Source organism: Sphaerodactylus townsendi, linkage group LG16 (genome assembly GCF_021028975.2).
Source record: "Sphaerodactylus townsendi isolate TG3544 linkage group LG16, MPM_Stown_v2.3, whole genome shotgun sequence".
Lineage (NCBI taxonomy): Eukaryota > Metazoa > Chordata > Lepidosauria > Squamata > Sphaerodactylidae > Sphaerodactylus > Sphaerodactylus townsendi.
The window spans coordinates 23,875,166-23,891,323 of NC_059440.1; the positions used below are offsets into that span (position 1 = coordinate 23,875,166).

Sequence of the window (16,158 nt, forward strand, 5' to 3'; positions counted from 1 at the left end):
AGGTAGGTGGGGCTGAGAGAGCTCCGAGAAGCTGTGACTAGCCCAAGGTCACCCAGCTGGCTTGTGTGGGAGTGTACAGGCTAATCTGAATTCCCCAGATAAGCCTCCACAGCTCAGGTGGCAGAGCTGGGAATCAAACCCGGTTCCTCCAGATTAGATACACGAGCTCTTAACCTCCTACGCCACTGCTTAGGGAAAGGGGTTTGTAAGGCTCCTTGAGTCTCCTTACAGGAGAGAAAAGTGGGGATATGAATCCAAACTCTAGGAATTTCCTGACCCGGAACTCAGAACTTTAACAAAAGATGCAAAGCAAAAACGACAACACAGCAGCAAACAACCTATCCAATGCTACCCCAAAGCACCCAACCAACACAGAAGCGTCTCCACTGAGAGCAGGGAGGAAACACCCGCATTGGCTTTACCAGCCAGACTGGTTTGGCAGCTGCCCCCTGGACTCGTTGGTCTTTGCCATCTTTATCTCCCCTTGGGCTATTTCGGTCGCCACCCCTAAGGAAGAAAAGCACAATAAATTCTCATACTACCTGCCTCTGTCTGAAGCCTGGAATCTGAAGATACCTTAGACCAAATTAGGACATTGGTCCAGCTGGATATTACCCAATTCCATGAGCAATGCACCTTCAGCACCTGAAATTCCTCTGAACCAACTATGTAGGGGATTGAACCCATGGTCTTCTGTAAGCAGAGGAGGGTGGTCCAACTTTCAGGTGGGATTTGGAGTTTTTCTAGAATAAAAGCTGATCTCCAGTCTTGGGTTGAGGCAGCTACGGTTTATTTCAACGTTGTTGGCCTCCCAAAGTTTCCCCACCTGGTTTTTCCTCTTCCTCCCTTCCCTTTTTATTGAGAAAATTTTGAATTAGGAAGGGAGGTGTTAAGAATTCGATGGGTCGTTTAATAAGTCTGATAAATAAGTCTGATGTTTTTTTAAATAGGCTTGTTGAATAAAGGTAGTTTTGTCTGGCAATCCCGCGCCCATGTCACCTTCCCTTTTTGTTTTGTTTTGAGGGGGATGACTGCAAAGCCACAGTGATACAATTAGAGAAGCAGCAATATATGCATATTTGTGTCACTGTAGCTTTGCAGACATCCCCCTCAAAATAAAAAAAGAAAGAAATGACACATGCATGGGATCATGAGGCAGAATGAACTTTATTCATCTCCTTTTTTACAGCAAAATTGTGCAAGGATGAGCTGCAAGCCGAAAAAATCTCCATGGGGAATCTTCATGGGGAATCTGCTGCAACGCACAAAATGGTGGGCACAAGCAGCAGAAACGGAAGTAAGAGGTTTGGGTGGGAGAAATAAAGCCTTTGCGTGCAGATGGTGAGACCCTTCTCCGCCAAAATAATGACACAACTACGACAGGCTGGAAAATGGATTGGGCCGCAGCCCAATTTATTAATATATAAACATGATTAATATCAACTATATACAGAGAAGCTAGGGCAGCAAACGGGTCGCAACATCAACATTCCCCAATCTCCATTGGGGCAACTAGCGGAAAGGGGAGCCCCAGAGGTAACACTCCGGCTTCCACCCTTCCTGCTCCTGCTGAGGAGGCAGGCACCGGCTAAGCCCATGGCCGCCTACCGGCCTGCCATCCTCTCCATGCTTGCTGGGGTGTCGGGCACCGGCTAAGCTCATGGCCGCCTACCGGCCTGCCATCCTCTCCATGCTTGCTGGGGTGTCGGGCACTGGCTAAGCCCATGGCCGCCTACCGGCCTGGCCCTCCCCACTCCCTGGGGTGTCGGGCAGCGGCCCAGCATACCGGCCTGCCAGCCTGCCCGCCTCACCCCCGGCCCTTCCGCAGGGCACAAGCCTGGGAGAACCTGCCGGATGGCTCGTTTCCTCCCCAGATGTTGCGACTCCCATTGCCAACCCGCCAGGGCTGCGACAATAAAAGGCCAAACAACAACCACTTCTCATAGGGAGGGTGGGTGGGCCACGCCTTTCTGAGTCTCGCCGCTGGGAAGGGCGAGCTCTGGGTGTGGTGCCCTTTATATCTTCAGGCTCCTCCCGCCTTTACCGGCCCAGAGCCAATCATTGCACCCCATTTGCAGCATGCCGTCCGGCTATGCTTTGCAAGGCTATTTTGCCTCCTTGGCTCACCCCAGCAGCAATGGCTGCCCCCATTGATTCGATTGCTGCTTTTTCTTGCCTGCTGGTGTTAGTTCAGCAGCCAGGAATTGCCTTCAATCTGGGTTGCGGGGGAAAGGTCATTAATGTAATGTTTTTTAAAAAAACAAGTTGAGAGAAATATAACAGGCTGAACTCATTTTGGGGAAGAGCGCTGTCCGAAGTTCTTCCCCAAAACACTTTTTGCAAAGTCCTAAAGAAGTTATATTTGTGCTGTGCGGAATCCACCTTTGCTCCAGCAGCTCCGGAGATTTTCATTGGCCCTGAGGTCAATCTTTGCCAAAAGCCTTCCTGTCAAACCCCACCCACCATTTCCCACAGCTTGAGATTTTAATGGGTCCTCATTATAGCCATTGACTCAGACCCAGGTACACAAACTCTTAGCAGGGTGGAGCAGTCCCACACATTCAGCTGAACTTCTGCCCTGGGTTTATGGGATGGTAATAAGTTTGCTCAATTAAACCTGGCCTGATTAATGAATGACCAAGTCACTCCTGAGTCTTGACTTTGTGGGGAGGATATTGGCTATTGGGGAGGACAGAGGCTGAAGCGAGTGTCCACCAACAAGATTTAAAAAGAGAGACAGAACGATCTTCACAGGAGGGGAGGTCAGATCCCAGAGGCCGAAAACGCAGCACTTTTGGAAGGACCTCTTGTAGAATAATCATGGTGGTCATCTTTACTCCAGTGATCATTGTGCTCCTGTTGTTGACACACAATTCCCAGGGTGCTGTCCAAGTCAAGGTGAGGTTTCTGTTGTCGATTCTTTGATATCATTCTATTATCTTGTAGTTCCTACCAAGAAATTTGAACTTGGTACACCTCTACCATTCAAGATAAACAGTATGTATTTTAGCATGAATTTTTGTGTCAGAGCTATCTTCTTCAGGTGCCTAGAAGAGTGTATCTGTGTGTGTAGAAAGTGCCATTGAGTCGCAGCAACTTTATGGCAACTCAGTAGGTGTTTTCAAAGCAAGATAACAGAGGTGGTTTCCCATTGCCCGCCTCTGCAGAACAACCCTGGCATTCCTTGGTGGTCTCCCATCCAAATATCAACCATGGCTGATCCTACTTAGCTTCCAAGATGTGATGAGGTTGGGCAAGCCTGGGCCATCCAGGTCAGAGCAGTATATCCATAGGCTTGGTTAAATACCTAGCAAGCAAGGGGAATGTTCTAAAAACCAGCATGAGAGGCAACATGGTTTAGTGGTTAAGAGCAGGTGGATTCTAATCTGGAGCAGTGGGGTTGATTCCCCACTCCTCCACCTGAGTGGCAGAGGCTAATCTGGTGTACCAGATGTGTTTCCACACTTCTGCATTCCTGCTGGCTGACCTTGGGCTAGTTGCGGCTGATGGCATGTGGACAGAGAGAACACCTGGCTACGAGTTGTGTCATGTGAGCAGAAATATCCCTCTGTTTTCATCTGTGAAATCCCAGAGGGCTTCTCATTCACTGGCCTAACTTGTTGTTTTTGTGTCCCTGGAGCAGGATGGTGAATTTTCTTTCCCACTGGAATCAGTGATGAAAATGAAGGAACTCCTGGGAAAAGATGCCAGACCTGGTTTTTTCAAAGCCAGAAGTCAGAGCCTGGACACCTTCTCACAACTCTGTCTGAATCCAGAGCTGCCAAAGGAATTGCGCCCAGTCTGTGCCAGAAAAGATGCTCCTGAAATTTTCAGAAGACTTGGTGAGTTGTACAGATACCAGGCCTTCTTGTGTTCCCTTGGCCCCATAGGAGGGGATGACCCCTCTTTTCTTGATAAGGAATATGTGGTTGATGTTGGTGGATTCACGCTTGGTGGTGATCATGAGCAGGTGCCAGAAATGAACACTCTTTCCCAAGAAGAGCAAGATGATGAATCTTGGAATCTCAGGTCTGAAAAATAAAATCCACTGTGGCACAAAGTAAAACTGCAATATCACAGTGCAAGCTCTGCTCACACCCTGAGTTCGATCCCGATGGAAGTCGGTTTCAGGTAGTTGGCTCAAGGTTGACGCAGTCTTTCATCTTTATGAGGTTGGTAAAATGAACACCCAGTTTACTGGGGGTTAAATGTAGACGACTGGGGAAGGCAATGGCAAATCCCTCCATGAATATAGTCTATCTAGTAATCACTGTGATGTGATGTCATTTCATGAGTCAGTAATGTCCTGGTGCTTGCACAGGGAACTACCTTTACCTTCCTACAAAGCTGTACGGTTCTAGTCCTTAGCACTTTAGGGGACAAATGGAAACCACGCAAATGCAGGCTTTGTTTTGTTGTGTTGTAGTTGTTTTTGCTTTTCTTAGAATCTTAACTTCTAGAAGGGCCAAAAAAAAAAAAAAAAAAACCTCTGAACACCATCTCCCTGTTGGCATTCCAGCAAAACCTGATGACTGAAATTCCGAGATGCAAAAATTGGCTCGCAAGAATTCCATCCAAATTGTATTGGCATTTTTTTTAAAAAACACACAAATGTTCAGTTGCTGCTTCCAGTTGGGTTACTAAACTCTCCTCTTGCAATTCCAAAGCCTGTTCCTATCTTTTGCATTGAATGTTTACACAAATATACACACACCTTCCGAGTATCATGCCCCCACCCCGCAATGTTTGCATATTCTTATCTAGGCTGACTCCAGACATTCTTTCGCCAGCGCAACCTGCATTGCAGGTCTAAGTGTTATTTGCCCTTCTTTCACTCCTAGACAGCTCCTTGTTTATTTGAGGGCCCAGAGATGAGGAGCCCTACGAAATACCAACTGAGACCATTGTTCGGCTTGCCAGAGGTGACGACAGATCACACACTGCAGAGAATAGGGTGGCACACGCCACTGTGCCAGATGTGTGCAAGAAAAGCTACATCAGGAATTACAGAGTGAGCAGCAAATAACAAATGATTAGGAGCCAGTGTGGTGCAGTGGTTAAGAGCAGTAGACTCTAATCTAGAGAACTGGGTTCAGTTCCCCACTCTTCCGCATGAAACTACTGGGTGACCTTGGGCCAGTCACAGATGTTCTACCACCAACTCATGGCTGCATCCTTAAGCAGAGACTGTGTGGACTGGCCAAAGATGGAGTCTCAGAATCAAGTAGAGGGATCCAGAGGCATAAGATAGGCAGAAGGTCACAGCAAAGAACCAAGTAGGGTTCTCAGCCCTGGGAAATAGCTGGAGGTTTTGGAGGAGCAACTTGAGGAGGACAGGGTTTGGGGAGGGGAGGGACTTCAATGGGGTATCATCATGCCATAGAGTTTGCCTTCCAAAGTGGCCAGGTGAACTGGTCTCTGTTGCCTGGAGATCAACTGTAATAGCGAGAGATCTCCAGCTGACACCTGGAGAATGGCAACCTAGTCAGAGGCATAGTCAAGGCAGCCTGAAGATTGGCTCCGAACAAAAGCAGGCAGGACAGAGCTACCTCCTTTCGCGCTGAACAAGTTGTTAGAATTGACGAGCCAATCAGAAGTGGAAACTATATAGTCTCAGCTGTGCTCCGATTGGCTCTCAGTCACCTGCCTCTACTCTCCTGCCTTAGGCTGAGGTTCTCAGAGTGGGCACAGATGTCACTGCAATTCCCTTCAATTCCCTTCAGAGTCAGGCTTGTCGACAGAGTCGGGCTTGTTGACTCTTGGCCCAAAGACCCCTGACATCTTCCACCACAGTCCCATTTGCCCCACAGCAATGCTGTGAGATAAGTTAGGCGATGCAAAAGCGGTTGACTAAAAGTCACAGAGCAGAGTCTGGCTTTGGCATTGACCCTGGGACTCCCTGTTCACAGTTGAGCTTTTATCTTACTCGGACTCTGTGAGTTGTTTTCGTCTCAGGAAAGCCAGGCTTTTAATCCATTTGCAAACATTCCAGCCTAAAGCCAGCTAAGAGAACTTCTAGCCCTGTGTACAATGTTCATTCTGAAAGGATTGTGTTCCTCTGTTGCCACTTTTCAGTCCAGCCTGCTGTATCTCTCTCTCTCTCTCTCTCTCTCTCTCTCTCTCTCTCTCTCTCACACACACACACACACACACACACACACACACACACACACACACACACACACACACACACACACACACACACACACACAATATAGGATTACCAACTTTCAAACAGGCATGGAGATTCCTGGAATTACAACTGTTCTCCGGACTATAGAGAACAGTTCTCTTGGAGAAAATGGGTTCTTTGGAGGGTGGTGTCTGTGACATTATAGCCAGCATGGCGTAGTGGTTAAGAGCAGGTGGATTCTAATCTGGAGAACCAGGTTTGATTCCCCACTCCTCCACCTGAGTGGCAGAGGCTTATCAGGTGAACCAGATGTGTTTCCATACTCCTATGTACCTGAAGGGTGATCTTGGGCTAGTCACAGTTCTCTCAGAACTCTCTCAGCCCCACCTACCTCACCAAGTGTCTGTTGTAAGGAGAGGAAGGGAAAAGAGCTTGCAAACCACCTTGAGTCTCCTTACAGGAGAGAAAGATGGAGTATAAATCCAAACTCCTCCTCCTCCTCTCCTCCTCCTCCTCCTCATTGGTGCAAATGGCTAATCTGGTCTCTTTTTTTCCTGATCAGAACTTGCTGTGCATGACGCTGACTTGTGTGAACTCTGTGTCAACGCTGCGTGCAGCGGCTGTTAGGGAACATGGAGGAAACCATTGGCCCAACCCAGTGGAAGACTTGAGATGCTGGATTGTCGGTAATGAACGCCTTTACTTCAATCTGTCAGAGGACTTCTGTCAATAACGTCAATTAACTTTTGGGTCAGCTACCAAGGAAGGAGCAGAGAGTTTAGACCTCATAAGAATGCTTTTGGAATCTCCACAACTCCGCATGTCTCTTGACACCTGGATTCTGAAGCCCCACATCTCCCGATCGTGTTTCTGAAGCAGGACCTCTGATATTAGAAATTCTCCACCGATTCGATTCTGACTGTCACAACAAGTCGGTTTCTTCAGTTCATCCATAGCTGCCTTCCCTTGCAATACCAATGGGCATGCACGCTTTGATAAACCGAAGCAAAAATTCAGCAATGGTAGGAATGTCCCTACAACTGCCTCAAGATTCTTTTTGAGTATTGATGCACATCAATACAATACCTTGCCCCCACCCCCCACCCCCAGAATTCTGGTTGTGACCATTAGGACAGCTTTTCTTCAGAGCTTCCCCAATGCGGTAATGAAACCGAAAGAACTGAACGCTGTGACAAACTGTGCATGCTCTGATTCTGGAATTGACTGTACTCAATTCTCTGTTGGTGCCGCTGGGTCTCAAAGGAGTGAGAAACAGCCCTTGCAGTGTTGCAGGAACCACTGGGTCTCTGGAGGATGCAGATGAGAATTTGATTTGCAATCAGCTTATTTCCTCCACTGCTTCCGGGCACAACTGCTTCCCACAGACCTCCTCCCCACTCCAGCCATGATCCTTGGAGTGCTTCTAAATCCTAGATCCACATTCAACCAGGGTGTAGGAGAAGTCGTACTTCTACAAAACCTGAGAGTCGTAATCAGAGATGTGTGCAGTCGAAATACATCCTATAGCCCAGTATAGGAACAATATCACATGCACACTAATCTAGGACTCATTCTAGGATGCTCAGGGAATCTGTCATGTAAAGATTATGATAAACAACCAGTATTTGCTGGACAATAACTCAGTGTTCCAGTTGATTCAGAAATATCCCCCACGAAGTCTTGTTAGAACTGCTCCTGTATTTAGAGCTGCTTGACCTTTCCCCACTCTGTACACTTGGCTAGGTCAATAAAGGTAATAGTTAAGCTTCTGTCTGTCTCTTTCTGTCTGTCTGTCTGTCTGTCTGTCTGTTTCTTTCTGTCTCTAACACCACAGCTATACCACCCTGAACATGCCTGATCTTTTCTGATCTCGGAAGCCAAGCAGGGTCAGGCCTGGTTACCGTGTTTCCCCGAATATAAGACAGTGTCTTATATTAATTTTTGCTCCCAAAGATGCGCTATGTCTTATTTTCAGGGGATGTCTTATATTTCTGTATTCTGTTCATCAGGCATGCTTCCAAACAAAAACTTTGCTACACGTCTTACTTTTGGGAGATGCCTTATATTTCGTACTTCAGCAAAACCTCTACTATGTCTTATTTTCCGGGGATGTCTTATATTCGGGGAAACAGGGTAGTACTTAAATGGGAATCCAGACTTTTTACCATTTTGGTCGCCCTCCTCTGGACCTGTTCCAGCTTGTCAATATCCTTCTTGAATTGTGGTGCCCAGTACTGGACACAATATTCCAGGTGAGGTCTGACCAATGCAGAACAGAGTGGCCCTATTATGTCCCTCCATGTAGACACTATACACCTATTTTTTTTGAAAATCATTTTTATCAAGAACTTTCCAATCAAATAACATTTAATAGAGAACATGTTGTGCTCCCCGTGGGGCCTTTTATCTATCATGTATCCATGCAATTGTTCCCGATTCATGTAACTTTTTTCTGTCTATGCCAATAAAGGCTTATGTATGTAATAGAGAACATACTACAATTACAATGAAACATCATGAACTCAAACTCAATTGCACATCAACATAACCTAAACCTAGCATAATTCTATAACCTATGTAATTACACATAAAGTGTTAATATTCTATAGGCAAGACACAGACATTTTTATCTTTCTTAATATAATCTACCCATGCAACTATGCGCCTATTGATGCAGCCCAGAACTGTATCACATGCTGACTCAGGTCCTATTTGGAATTGTCACAGGATCTTGCTTCATTGGCACCATAGCATCCATGCAGATCCTTATGACTAGCCGTTGTTCTGTTGCCTGTCCGTTGTCTAATTTAGCCGTTGCAGAGGTTTAATCACTGCAGTGTAATTTTGTGGGCATTTTTATTGTGGCACTCAAGTCATTTTTGCAATTACGGTTGTCTTGTTGATTCCTCTTGACTCATGGAGCAATGGCTTTTCGAAAGCCTCAGCATTTAACTCCGCACCAAACCAGCCCCTGTGTCCTTGATCGGAAAGCAGAGTTTGGGAGGCTGGTGAATTTTTTAAGCGCTATGATTTATTTAGATGTGCTGCTTACTGTACACTAAGAACTTAAGGCCAGTGACATGAGCCCTTTGCCAAAGGAGGTCACAGCCAGAGAAAGGGATGAACCAAGCAAAAGCATGAAATGAGTGAGATGACTGCAGCCAAAGGCAGAGTAGAGGATTTACACTGCCAAGTAGATGGGTCAAGAGTCAACTGGGGGTCCTATGTTTGAATACGGGCCCTGCCAGCTGCTTGGCCATGCCATCTCTTGATGCTGGTTCTGCCAGTTCACAGTGCCAGCACCTTTCAGCACTAGCTACTTGAAGTATCAAAAGAGGTTATGCTTAGAGAAATATTACAATGGAGCACATGGGCCCTTTCCACACAGGTCAGGGATGCAGGTGCAAACCGAGATATATGATCCCGGTGCAGCCCCAGGGCTGTTCGCACACTTCCATGTGGGCAACCCCGGAACTGCCGCAACTCCACATGGAGGCATATCCATTTTAAAAATGGGTTTAAAAACCCACCTTCTCTCCCCTGCACAGCTCCGCAGGGATGAGGGGCGGGCCCCTGTGGCCATGGTGATGCCTCAGGGGTCAGAGGGCCAGTCATCCTCTCCTGTGGAGCTGCACAGGAGGTGAGTTTTTTTAAAAAAAAGCATGCCCAAAAGTGGTGCCTCCCACCCGGGGCCCTTCGCACAGGCATGGCTGCAACCCAGGACATTGTAATGGAATTTCAGATAGTGCAATTCTAGAATATCTTGGGTTTAGCCATTTAACCCGGGGAGGCTGAATTAGGGGCAGGAGCCATGCGAAGTTCCCACCCCAAATGCTGTAAATCCCGGCCCTGCCCTGGGTTAAATGGCCCGTGTGGAAAGGGCCATGAAGCTGCCATATGCCTAATCAGACCATGGTACATTAAAATCAGTATTGCCTACTCTGACTGGCAGCTGCTCTCCAGAAGCTCAGGCAGAGGTGTACCACGTACCCTACTACCTAATCCTTTTACCTGGAAAAACCAGGGATTGGTTTTGCATCCTTCTTGCCCTATCACTGAGCCATGGGCCCCAGACTGCTTATTATCTATCATCAAAACTCCTTCCTGCCAGTACGGTAAGGACGGATTGTCACTGGAAATTGAAATTTGAAATGTCATGGGGTAACCCAGAGTTGAAATTTGAAGTATCATCAGGTGAAGCAGAAACCAGGGTGATGCAAGGCAGCATCACCAAAACAAAATGGTAGACCTGTGAAAGTTATGTGCCACTGAGTGTGATTCATAGTTTGGCTCCCTGCTAATGACAGTGAGAGGTGGTAGACGCTTGGCAGAGGAGTTGGTAGCAGAAGGGATTTCCTGCATTGGACAATCCATTCATTTCTAGTGCCTGCCTTCCATTCCCAGCCCAAATGTCACTCTTGGATTTCTGCCTTCTCTACCCTCCCAACGATGTCTATGAAAGCCCAGAGCTGAATGTGATGAGCAGAAATCAAGGGACCAAAACATCCTTGGCTGCACAAATGGAAGAGACGGGCAGTCGGAATTTCTCAGCCATTCAGTAGGGGAACTGGAGCGGTCCTCTATCAGCATCCGGAGCAAGCAACGTTAGCACAGATCTCACAGACTTCAGAATTTCTGGCAATGGCTTCTGGAACCAAGACAGACAAAAAAATCTTAGAAGTTCTCACATCAGTCAAGCCACCAAGTGGTCCAATGTCACCTTCGGGCTTCCACCACCCTATAATCAGTGCAATTCGAAGGACATGCTCTTGGGAGTAACAGCATTGAGTAACATGAGATTGACGTCTGAGTAAGATAAATCATTACATGACCCAACTGGCCCAACTATAAGGAATCTCTTGACACATCCGTCAGAGCTCTAAGAGTGGCAGATGGGTGAACATGGGAATGCATTTGCAGATGAATGAATCACTGTAAACATCAAATGAGAGATTTTTTTAAAAAACATAGATTTTGAGAAAGGGCTAATGAAAATGAACAGAACAGGAGTCAAATCTGGGTGCTCATTAAGGAATCCGTGATGAATTTGTGGGCATATATCATGTTACAAGGACTGTATGATGTATTAGATATTATTCTATAATGTTTTATTGATGCTTGCCAAACACCATGTAATTGATCTGTAACTCAGTGGAGTATACAATTATTCCACAATGAAGTTTGGGCTTAAAAGGACACATATTTTTGATACATGAGAATACATAATTTGTTTTACATAAACACGAAGAAGAATTGGATTTATATCTCTACATCTCTATAGGAGACTCAAAGGGGCTTACAATCTCCTTTCCCTTCCCCCCTCACAACAAACACCCTGTGAGGTGGGTGGGGCTGAGAGAGCTCTGAAGAACTGTGACTAGCCCAAGGTCCCCCAGCTGGTGTGTGTTGGAGTGCACAAGCTAACCTAATTTGCCAGATAATCCTCCAAAACCCCTTCCTAGAAATGAAGCAGCCCCACTCAGCAAGAGAAGGTGAAACCTACCTAATTGTTTGAGCAGCGCTTCTGAATTAGGGCTGGCACAGATCAACTGGAACTCCGTGGGCAGATCTGGGTCGTCACACACAGTAACAACATGGCGTGGACTTCTAGCGTGGTGCGCATTCAAAAGATCCTTGAGTTTCTTTACTGACTCCAGGGGGAATGAAAAGTCTCCCACCTATCCAGGAAAACACCAAGAAAAGGTTGACCCTCAAATTCTATTGGCGACAGAGAGGAACAGGAAACAGCTTATGTTACGAGAACATACAAGGATCTCCTGGATCAAAGGGTCCATCTAATCAAGCAGTTGGTTGCCCCTGTACAGTATCTGGGAAGATCACAAATTGTGGGCACGGGTCAAAGGTTTCCTGTTGTTCCTCAACAATAACCCACTGCTTCTGAACAAGGTGGATCCATTTAGCTATCTGGCTAAAAGCCATTGATGAATTTGTCCTCCATGGACTTGCCTGATCCCCTTTCAAAGCTATCTAAACTAACTTGAATCATTATATCCCATGGTGACGAATTCAACTGGGCTTGTCCCACCCCTGAACTCCACATGGAGTTCAGAGTGGGGTGCACCTGCTTAAGGTTGAACTCACTCCCAAATCTCCAGGTATTACCCAACCCGGACCTGGCGACCCTACCTCCGCTAGAGCATCATGTTGGCTACTATGTCAACATAGATGCTCAACCAGATGGACTACTGGCCTTATCCTTCATGGTTCTTCTCATATTTTTGTGTCACGTTCTGGGGGAAGGAAGTAAACAGGGGTTGAATTTGGTGGACAGGTAGGGTGTATGTCCAGGGACTATGGAATAGGTGCCACAGGACAAAAGCATACAAGGTACTGGAAAACATTGTGACATGTTAACAAGCTTGTTAGTCTTTTGGAACGTGATTAAAGATTACCAACAAAGTGTATGAAGATCTGATGAAAAGGTTGCCTTTTGTGGACTTTAAACTTGGGAGAAAAACAGTATATGAAGAAATGTGTCTAAATATATCCCATGGGTGGGAGATTCCAGGATCAAGATTATCACCTGCAGCTATGAGTCTGCTGTGTTCGCAACATAATAAAATAAGGGTTGTGTCTCGATGAGACAGATTTCCCAGAATCCACTCCTTGTATCCTGTATGGGAATCACTAAGACCTTCCAAAGTTCAATCACTTTATCTTCCTGAACTGAGCGTCACATTTCTTACACACTTTACACCTAGAAATACATTTCAAAAAGAGATGAATATAGGGCTTTCTTGTTTGTGGTTCCCCATGCTTGGAATTCCCCTTCTGCCGCCATTTGCACGTGAGTGCCAGCAGTGTTCCTTTTAAGACACTGGATGAAAAAACACATTTTTATTCTCCCAAGTATTTGTGGAATGTTGTAGACTAGCAGTGTAGTCCACTGTAGTAAAGAATGCAGTGGGCTCTAGACAGGGGGCAACTGGGCGGGCAGGAAAAGTGGTGGAACGTGACAGAGATCACGGTGGCTGGACAGGCTGCTTGGGGGCCACATGGTGGAGGAAGGACAGGTAGATCCCCCTGGTTGGTTTGGGGGGGGGGGAAAGGGCGGGTGACTGCCCTGGCTTGGTCTATGGAGGTGGTAGAGCAGGGGTGGGCAATTATTTTTTCCATGGGGCCGCATAAGAAACAGAAAATATTGTGGAGGGCCGGGCCAAAAGGCTGAACTCAATTCTGCATAATATTTATTGTATTTCCTCATATAAAAAAGCAGTAAATAGCATTGTTTTGACAAGTGGGCAAGACTAGTATATGTTAAAGTTATGCAATGAAAAAGTGAGGTTGCCGCACTGCCTTCTGGGGCATTCCCCTCTTTCCCGCCCTGTGCGTGCTCAGCTCTCCTTGGCTGTCTTGTGCTGCTGACTGGTTGCTGCAGAGCCTCACTTCGCTGCTGCCACCGGGCTGCTGTGCCTCCATCGCTGGAATTGCCTGACCTGGATGCGCTCCCCTCTGGGTCCGCTGCCCAACTAGAGGCCTCTGCGGGCCAGTCAGGGTCATCCGGCGGGCCGGATGTGGCCCGCGGGCCATATAATGCCCAGGTCTGTGGTAGAGGGTGGTCAGGAGGATGGCGGTGGGCTCGAGAGGGCAGCGAGCAGCAAGTCCTCACCCTCCCTCGATCAGGATGGTTCTGTTATTTTGGCTTTTTAAACTGGGGTTCTTTTGTTAATGTCACGATATTTCGCAAAGAAGCATTAGAAAATGTTAAAGCAGGCAAGCAGTCTAAGTCACCAGGTGAACTCACAGTAAAGAGTTTGAAAAAATAAACCAATAAATTGAATAATAATTTTTTTTCCAGCTTATTCTAAGTATTGTTGAAGGCTTTCGTGGCCGGAATCACTAGGATGTGGTGGGTTTTCCGAGCTGTATGGCTGTGTTCCAGTAGTATTTTCTCCTGATGCTGCTAGCCACAGATGCAGGCAAAACGTCAGGAGAAAATATTACTGGAACATGGCCATACAACCTGGAAAACCCACAATATCCGAGTGATTCTTAGTACTCGATGTACACTGGGTTGGATCTAGACAGCTGTTTTGCTCTATTTAATCCAATTCCTCTCCTCATTACTGTGTCATGGTCAAAATTATTTATGTCCCTGCAGATCCCACGATCACCAACATAGCCTTTTCTGGTACCCCAAAAATATTCCTCCCTCCCCATTTTTTTTCAACAGAAAAGCTGCTTTTGTATCTGTGGAAAACAAGAGCCTGAGGATCTCTTCCATTACATACTCTCCTGTCCTTTATATTCTGAAATAAGGAAAAGGTTTTTGGAGCCAATACTACCTAGGACAGCTTTTTTGTCCGATGATGAGAAACTGATTTTCTTATTATCTGATATTGATTCCTATGTTTCTTATAAGATGGCTCTCTTTGCCCTGGCGGCTAGGAAACTACGAGCAAAGTATTTAAAGCGCTGTTTGAACTGATGTTCCAAAGTACTGGAGATTAACTTAGACTAGCTGAAGAAGCTGCAAAAACATCTGACGTATTTGATGGGGCATTTTAATTTAGAGATTGCGAACACTAATAATTTATATTTTAATGTAAAACTAAATTATTGTTTTAATTTAAATTATTGTTTTAACTAAGTTACTGTTTTAACTGCATGTATCTCTGTATTGTTATAGCCAATGGCTCAAACAATAAATACTTGACTTGACTTTAAAAAAAACCCAGAAAAGCTGGCTGGATCTAACCCATTGTCTCCATATGCTTGATGGTACTGAGAACATAAGTAATCTCTGGCCAATTACCCACCAGCACTGGGACACACGGTAAGACTAGAAGCGCATTGAGGCAAGAAATCTCATCCCAATGTGCTTCCTCTTTGCAGTGCACTGAGAAGAGTCTTGTCGGGGCAAGATGTTGGGTCCTGAAGTGCTTCCTCTTACCCCATATGTACTTCTCACTTTCTGCAGGGAAAACAAGAACCCTTCTGGCATAACCAGAGCAGGGTAAGGGTGGGGAACAGGCTGCAATGGGCAATCGGCCTCAGTTCACTTTCTCCATGCCAAGCTAGGGAACCTGTCTTGCTTCTTCAGCTCATACCAAATTCTCAAGTTGCTCCTCCTGATGGACACATGAAGGACCGAAGGACATAGTACTGGGTGGCGTGTGACTCTTGGAAGAATGCGAACACTCTTACCTTGACTGTAACCGCATCTGAGAGAGCTGCCAATGCACACAAGCAGAGAGACACCGTCAGGAACGCGTTCATGATGATCTAAGACTTTGGGTTTTCCTTGGAGCTGAGTTGGATGGCAGGGATGTCTAGCTAGAGAGACAGCGGCAACACTCGAACTTTAAAGGACACCTCCTGGTTACTGAATAACTACAAACATCTTGGTACCGACTGGGACGGTGACAACCCCCGCAGTAGATTGTTTGGTGATGCCCCAGTGTGCAAAGTGACATCCCAACATGAATGACAGCGCTCAAGAAGATTAACATCCATATAATTTTATGATGCTTTTCCACAAGTTTATGAGCAGCGCTCGCTATATCCCAGCTGAGATGGGACGGACGGCAGGTGTTGATGAACACAGTCCAAGGGCAGGGAAATCACCCCAAGGCCAACTCTGCCTGACGTTGAGCAAGCTCTGCTTATGTAGGATGATGGAACTTCATGGACTGGGGTGGGGGTTCCAAACTTTTTCTAGTCTGTGGGCAAAACCAGGGGAAGGTATCAGTCTCGCTGTTGTTGGCCATCAGTTGACCGCTGTTGTTGACCGCCAGAGTAACCCATTTAATGGCCAAGCGGGAATTCGAAACCAGCTCTTCAAGTTCATTGTCTGACATTCTAGGACATTCTTGGCGATGAGACAGATCCAACATACCAACATCTATTGAAAAGCTAATTTTATCAATGTCACAGTTTGTGCCTTTTAATTGGCGAGTCAGTACTTTTGACATAACAAGATGTTCTTCACTGGATGAAAATCAACCTTTCCCCCCTTTCTCTTAGAATGATGTGAAACCTCACTAGACACATTCTCTACTTAC

At 46.3% G+C, this 16,158-nt stretch overlaps 2 protein-coding genes across 2 annotated transcripts; one reads left to right on the forward strand and one right to left on the reverse strand.

Moving 5' to 3' along the window:
- Window positions 1-2,702: 2,702 nt before the first annotated feature.
- LOC125446006 (guanylin-like) lies at window positions 2,703-7,868 on the forward strand. The gene is made up of 3 exons (XM_048519473.1): window positions 2,703-2,898; window positions 3,644-3,842; window positions 6,696-7,868. The coding sequence occupies exons 1-3, from the start codon at window positions 2,821-2,823 to the stop codon at window positions 6,758-6,760; spliced, it is 342 nt and encodes a 113-aa protein (XP_048375430.1). The 5' UTR covers window positions 2,703-2,820; the 3' UTR covers window positions 6,761-7,868.
- A 2,848-nt stretch (window positions 7,869-10,716) lies between these two features.
- Window positions 10,717-15,373, reverse strand: GUCA2A (guanylate cyclase activator 2A). The gene is made up of 3 exons (XM_048518916.1): window positions 15,302-15,373; window positions 11,637-11,811; window positions 10,717-10,781 (listed from the first exon to the last, which is right to left on the reverse strand). Exons 1-3 carry the CDS (start codon window positions 15,371-15,373, stop codon window positions 10,717-10,719), a joined length of 312 nt encoding a protein of 103 aa, XP_048374873.1.
- Window positions 15,374-16,158: the final 785 nt, after the last annotated feature.

Coding starts and splice junctions, on each gene's coding strand:
- GUCA2A (XM_048518916.1), bottom strand. CDS start 15,373: ATGAACGCGTTCCTGACGGTGTCTCTCTGCTTGTGTGCATTGGCAGCT. Junction 11,812..15,301: donor CAGATGCGGTTACAGTCAAG/GTAAGAGTGTTC, acceptor TTTCCTGGATAG/GTGGGAGACTTTTCATTCCC. Junction 10,782..11,636: donor AGCGCTGCTCAAACAATTAG/GTAGGTTTCACC, acceptor TCTTGGTTCCAG/AAGCCATTGCCAGAAATTCT.
- LOC125446006 (XM_048519473.1), top strand. CDS start 2,821: ATGGTGGTCATCTTTACTCCAGTGATCATTGTGCTCCTGTTGTTGACA. Junction 2,899..3,643: donor AGGGTGCTGTCCAAGTCAAG/GTGAGGTTTCTG, acceptor TCCCTGGAGCAG/GATGGTGAATTTTCTTTCCC. Junction 3,843..6,695: donor TGAAATTTTCAGAAGACTTG/GTGAGTTGTACA, acceptor TTTCCTGATCAG/AACTTGCTGTGCATGACGCT.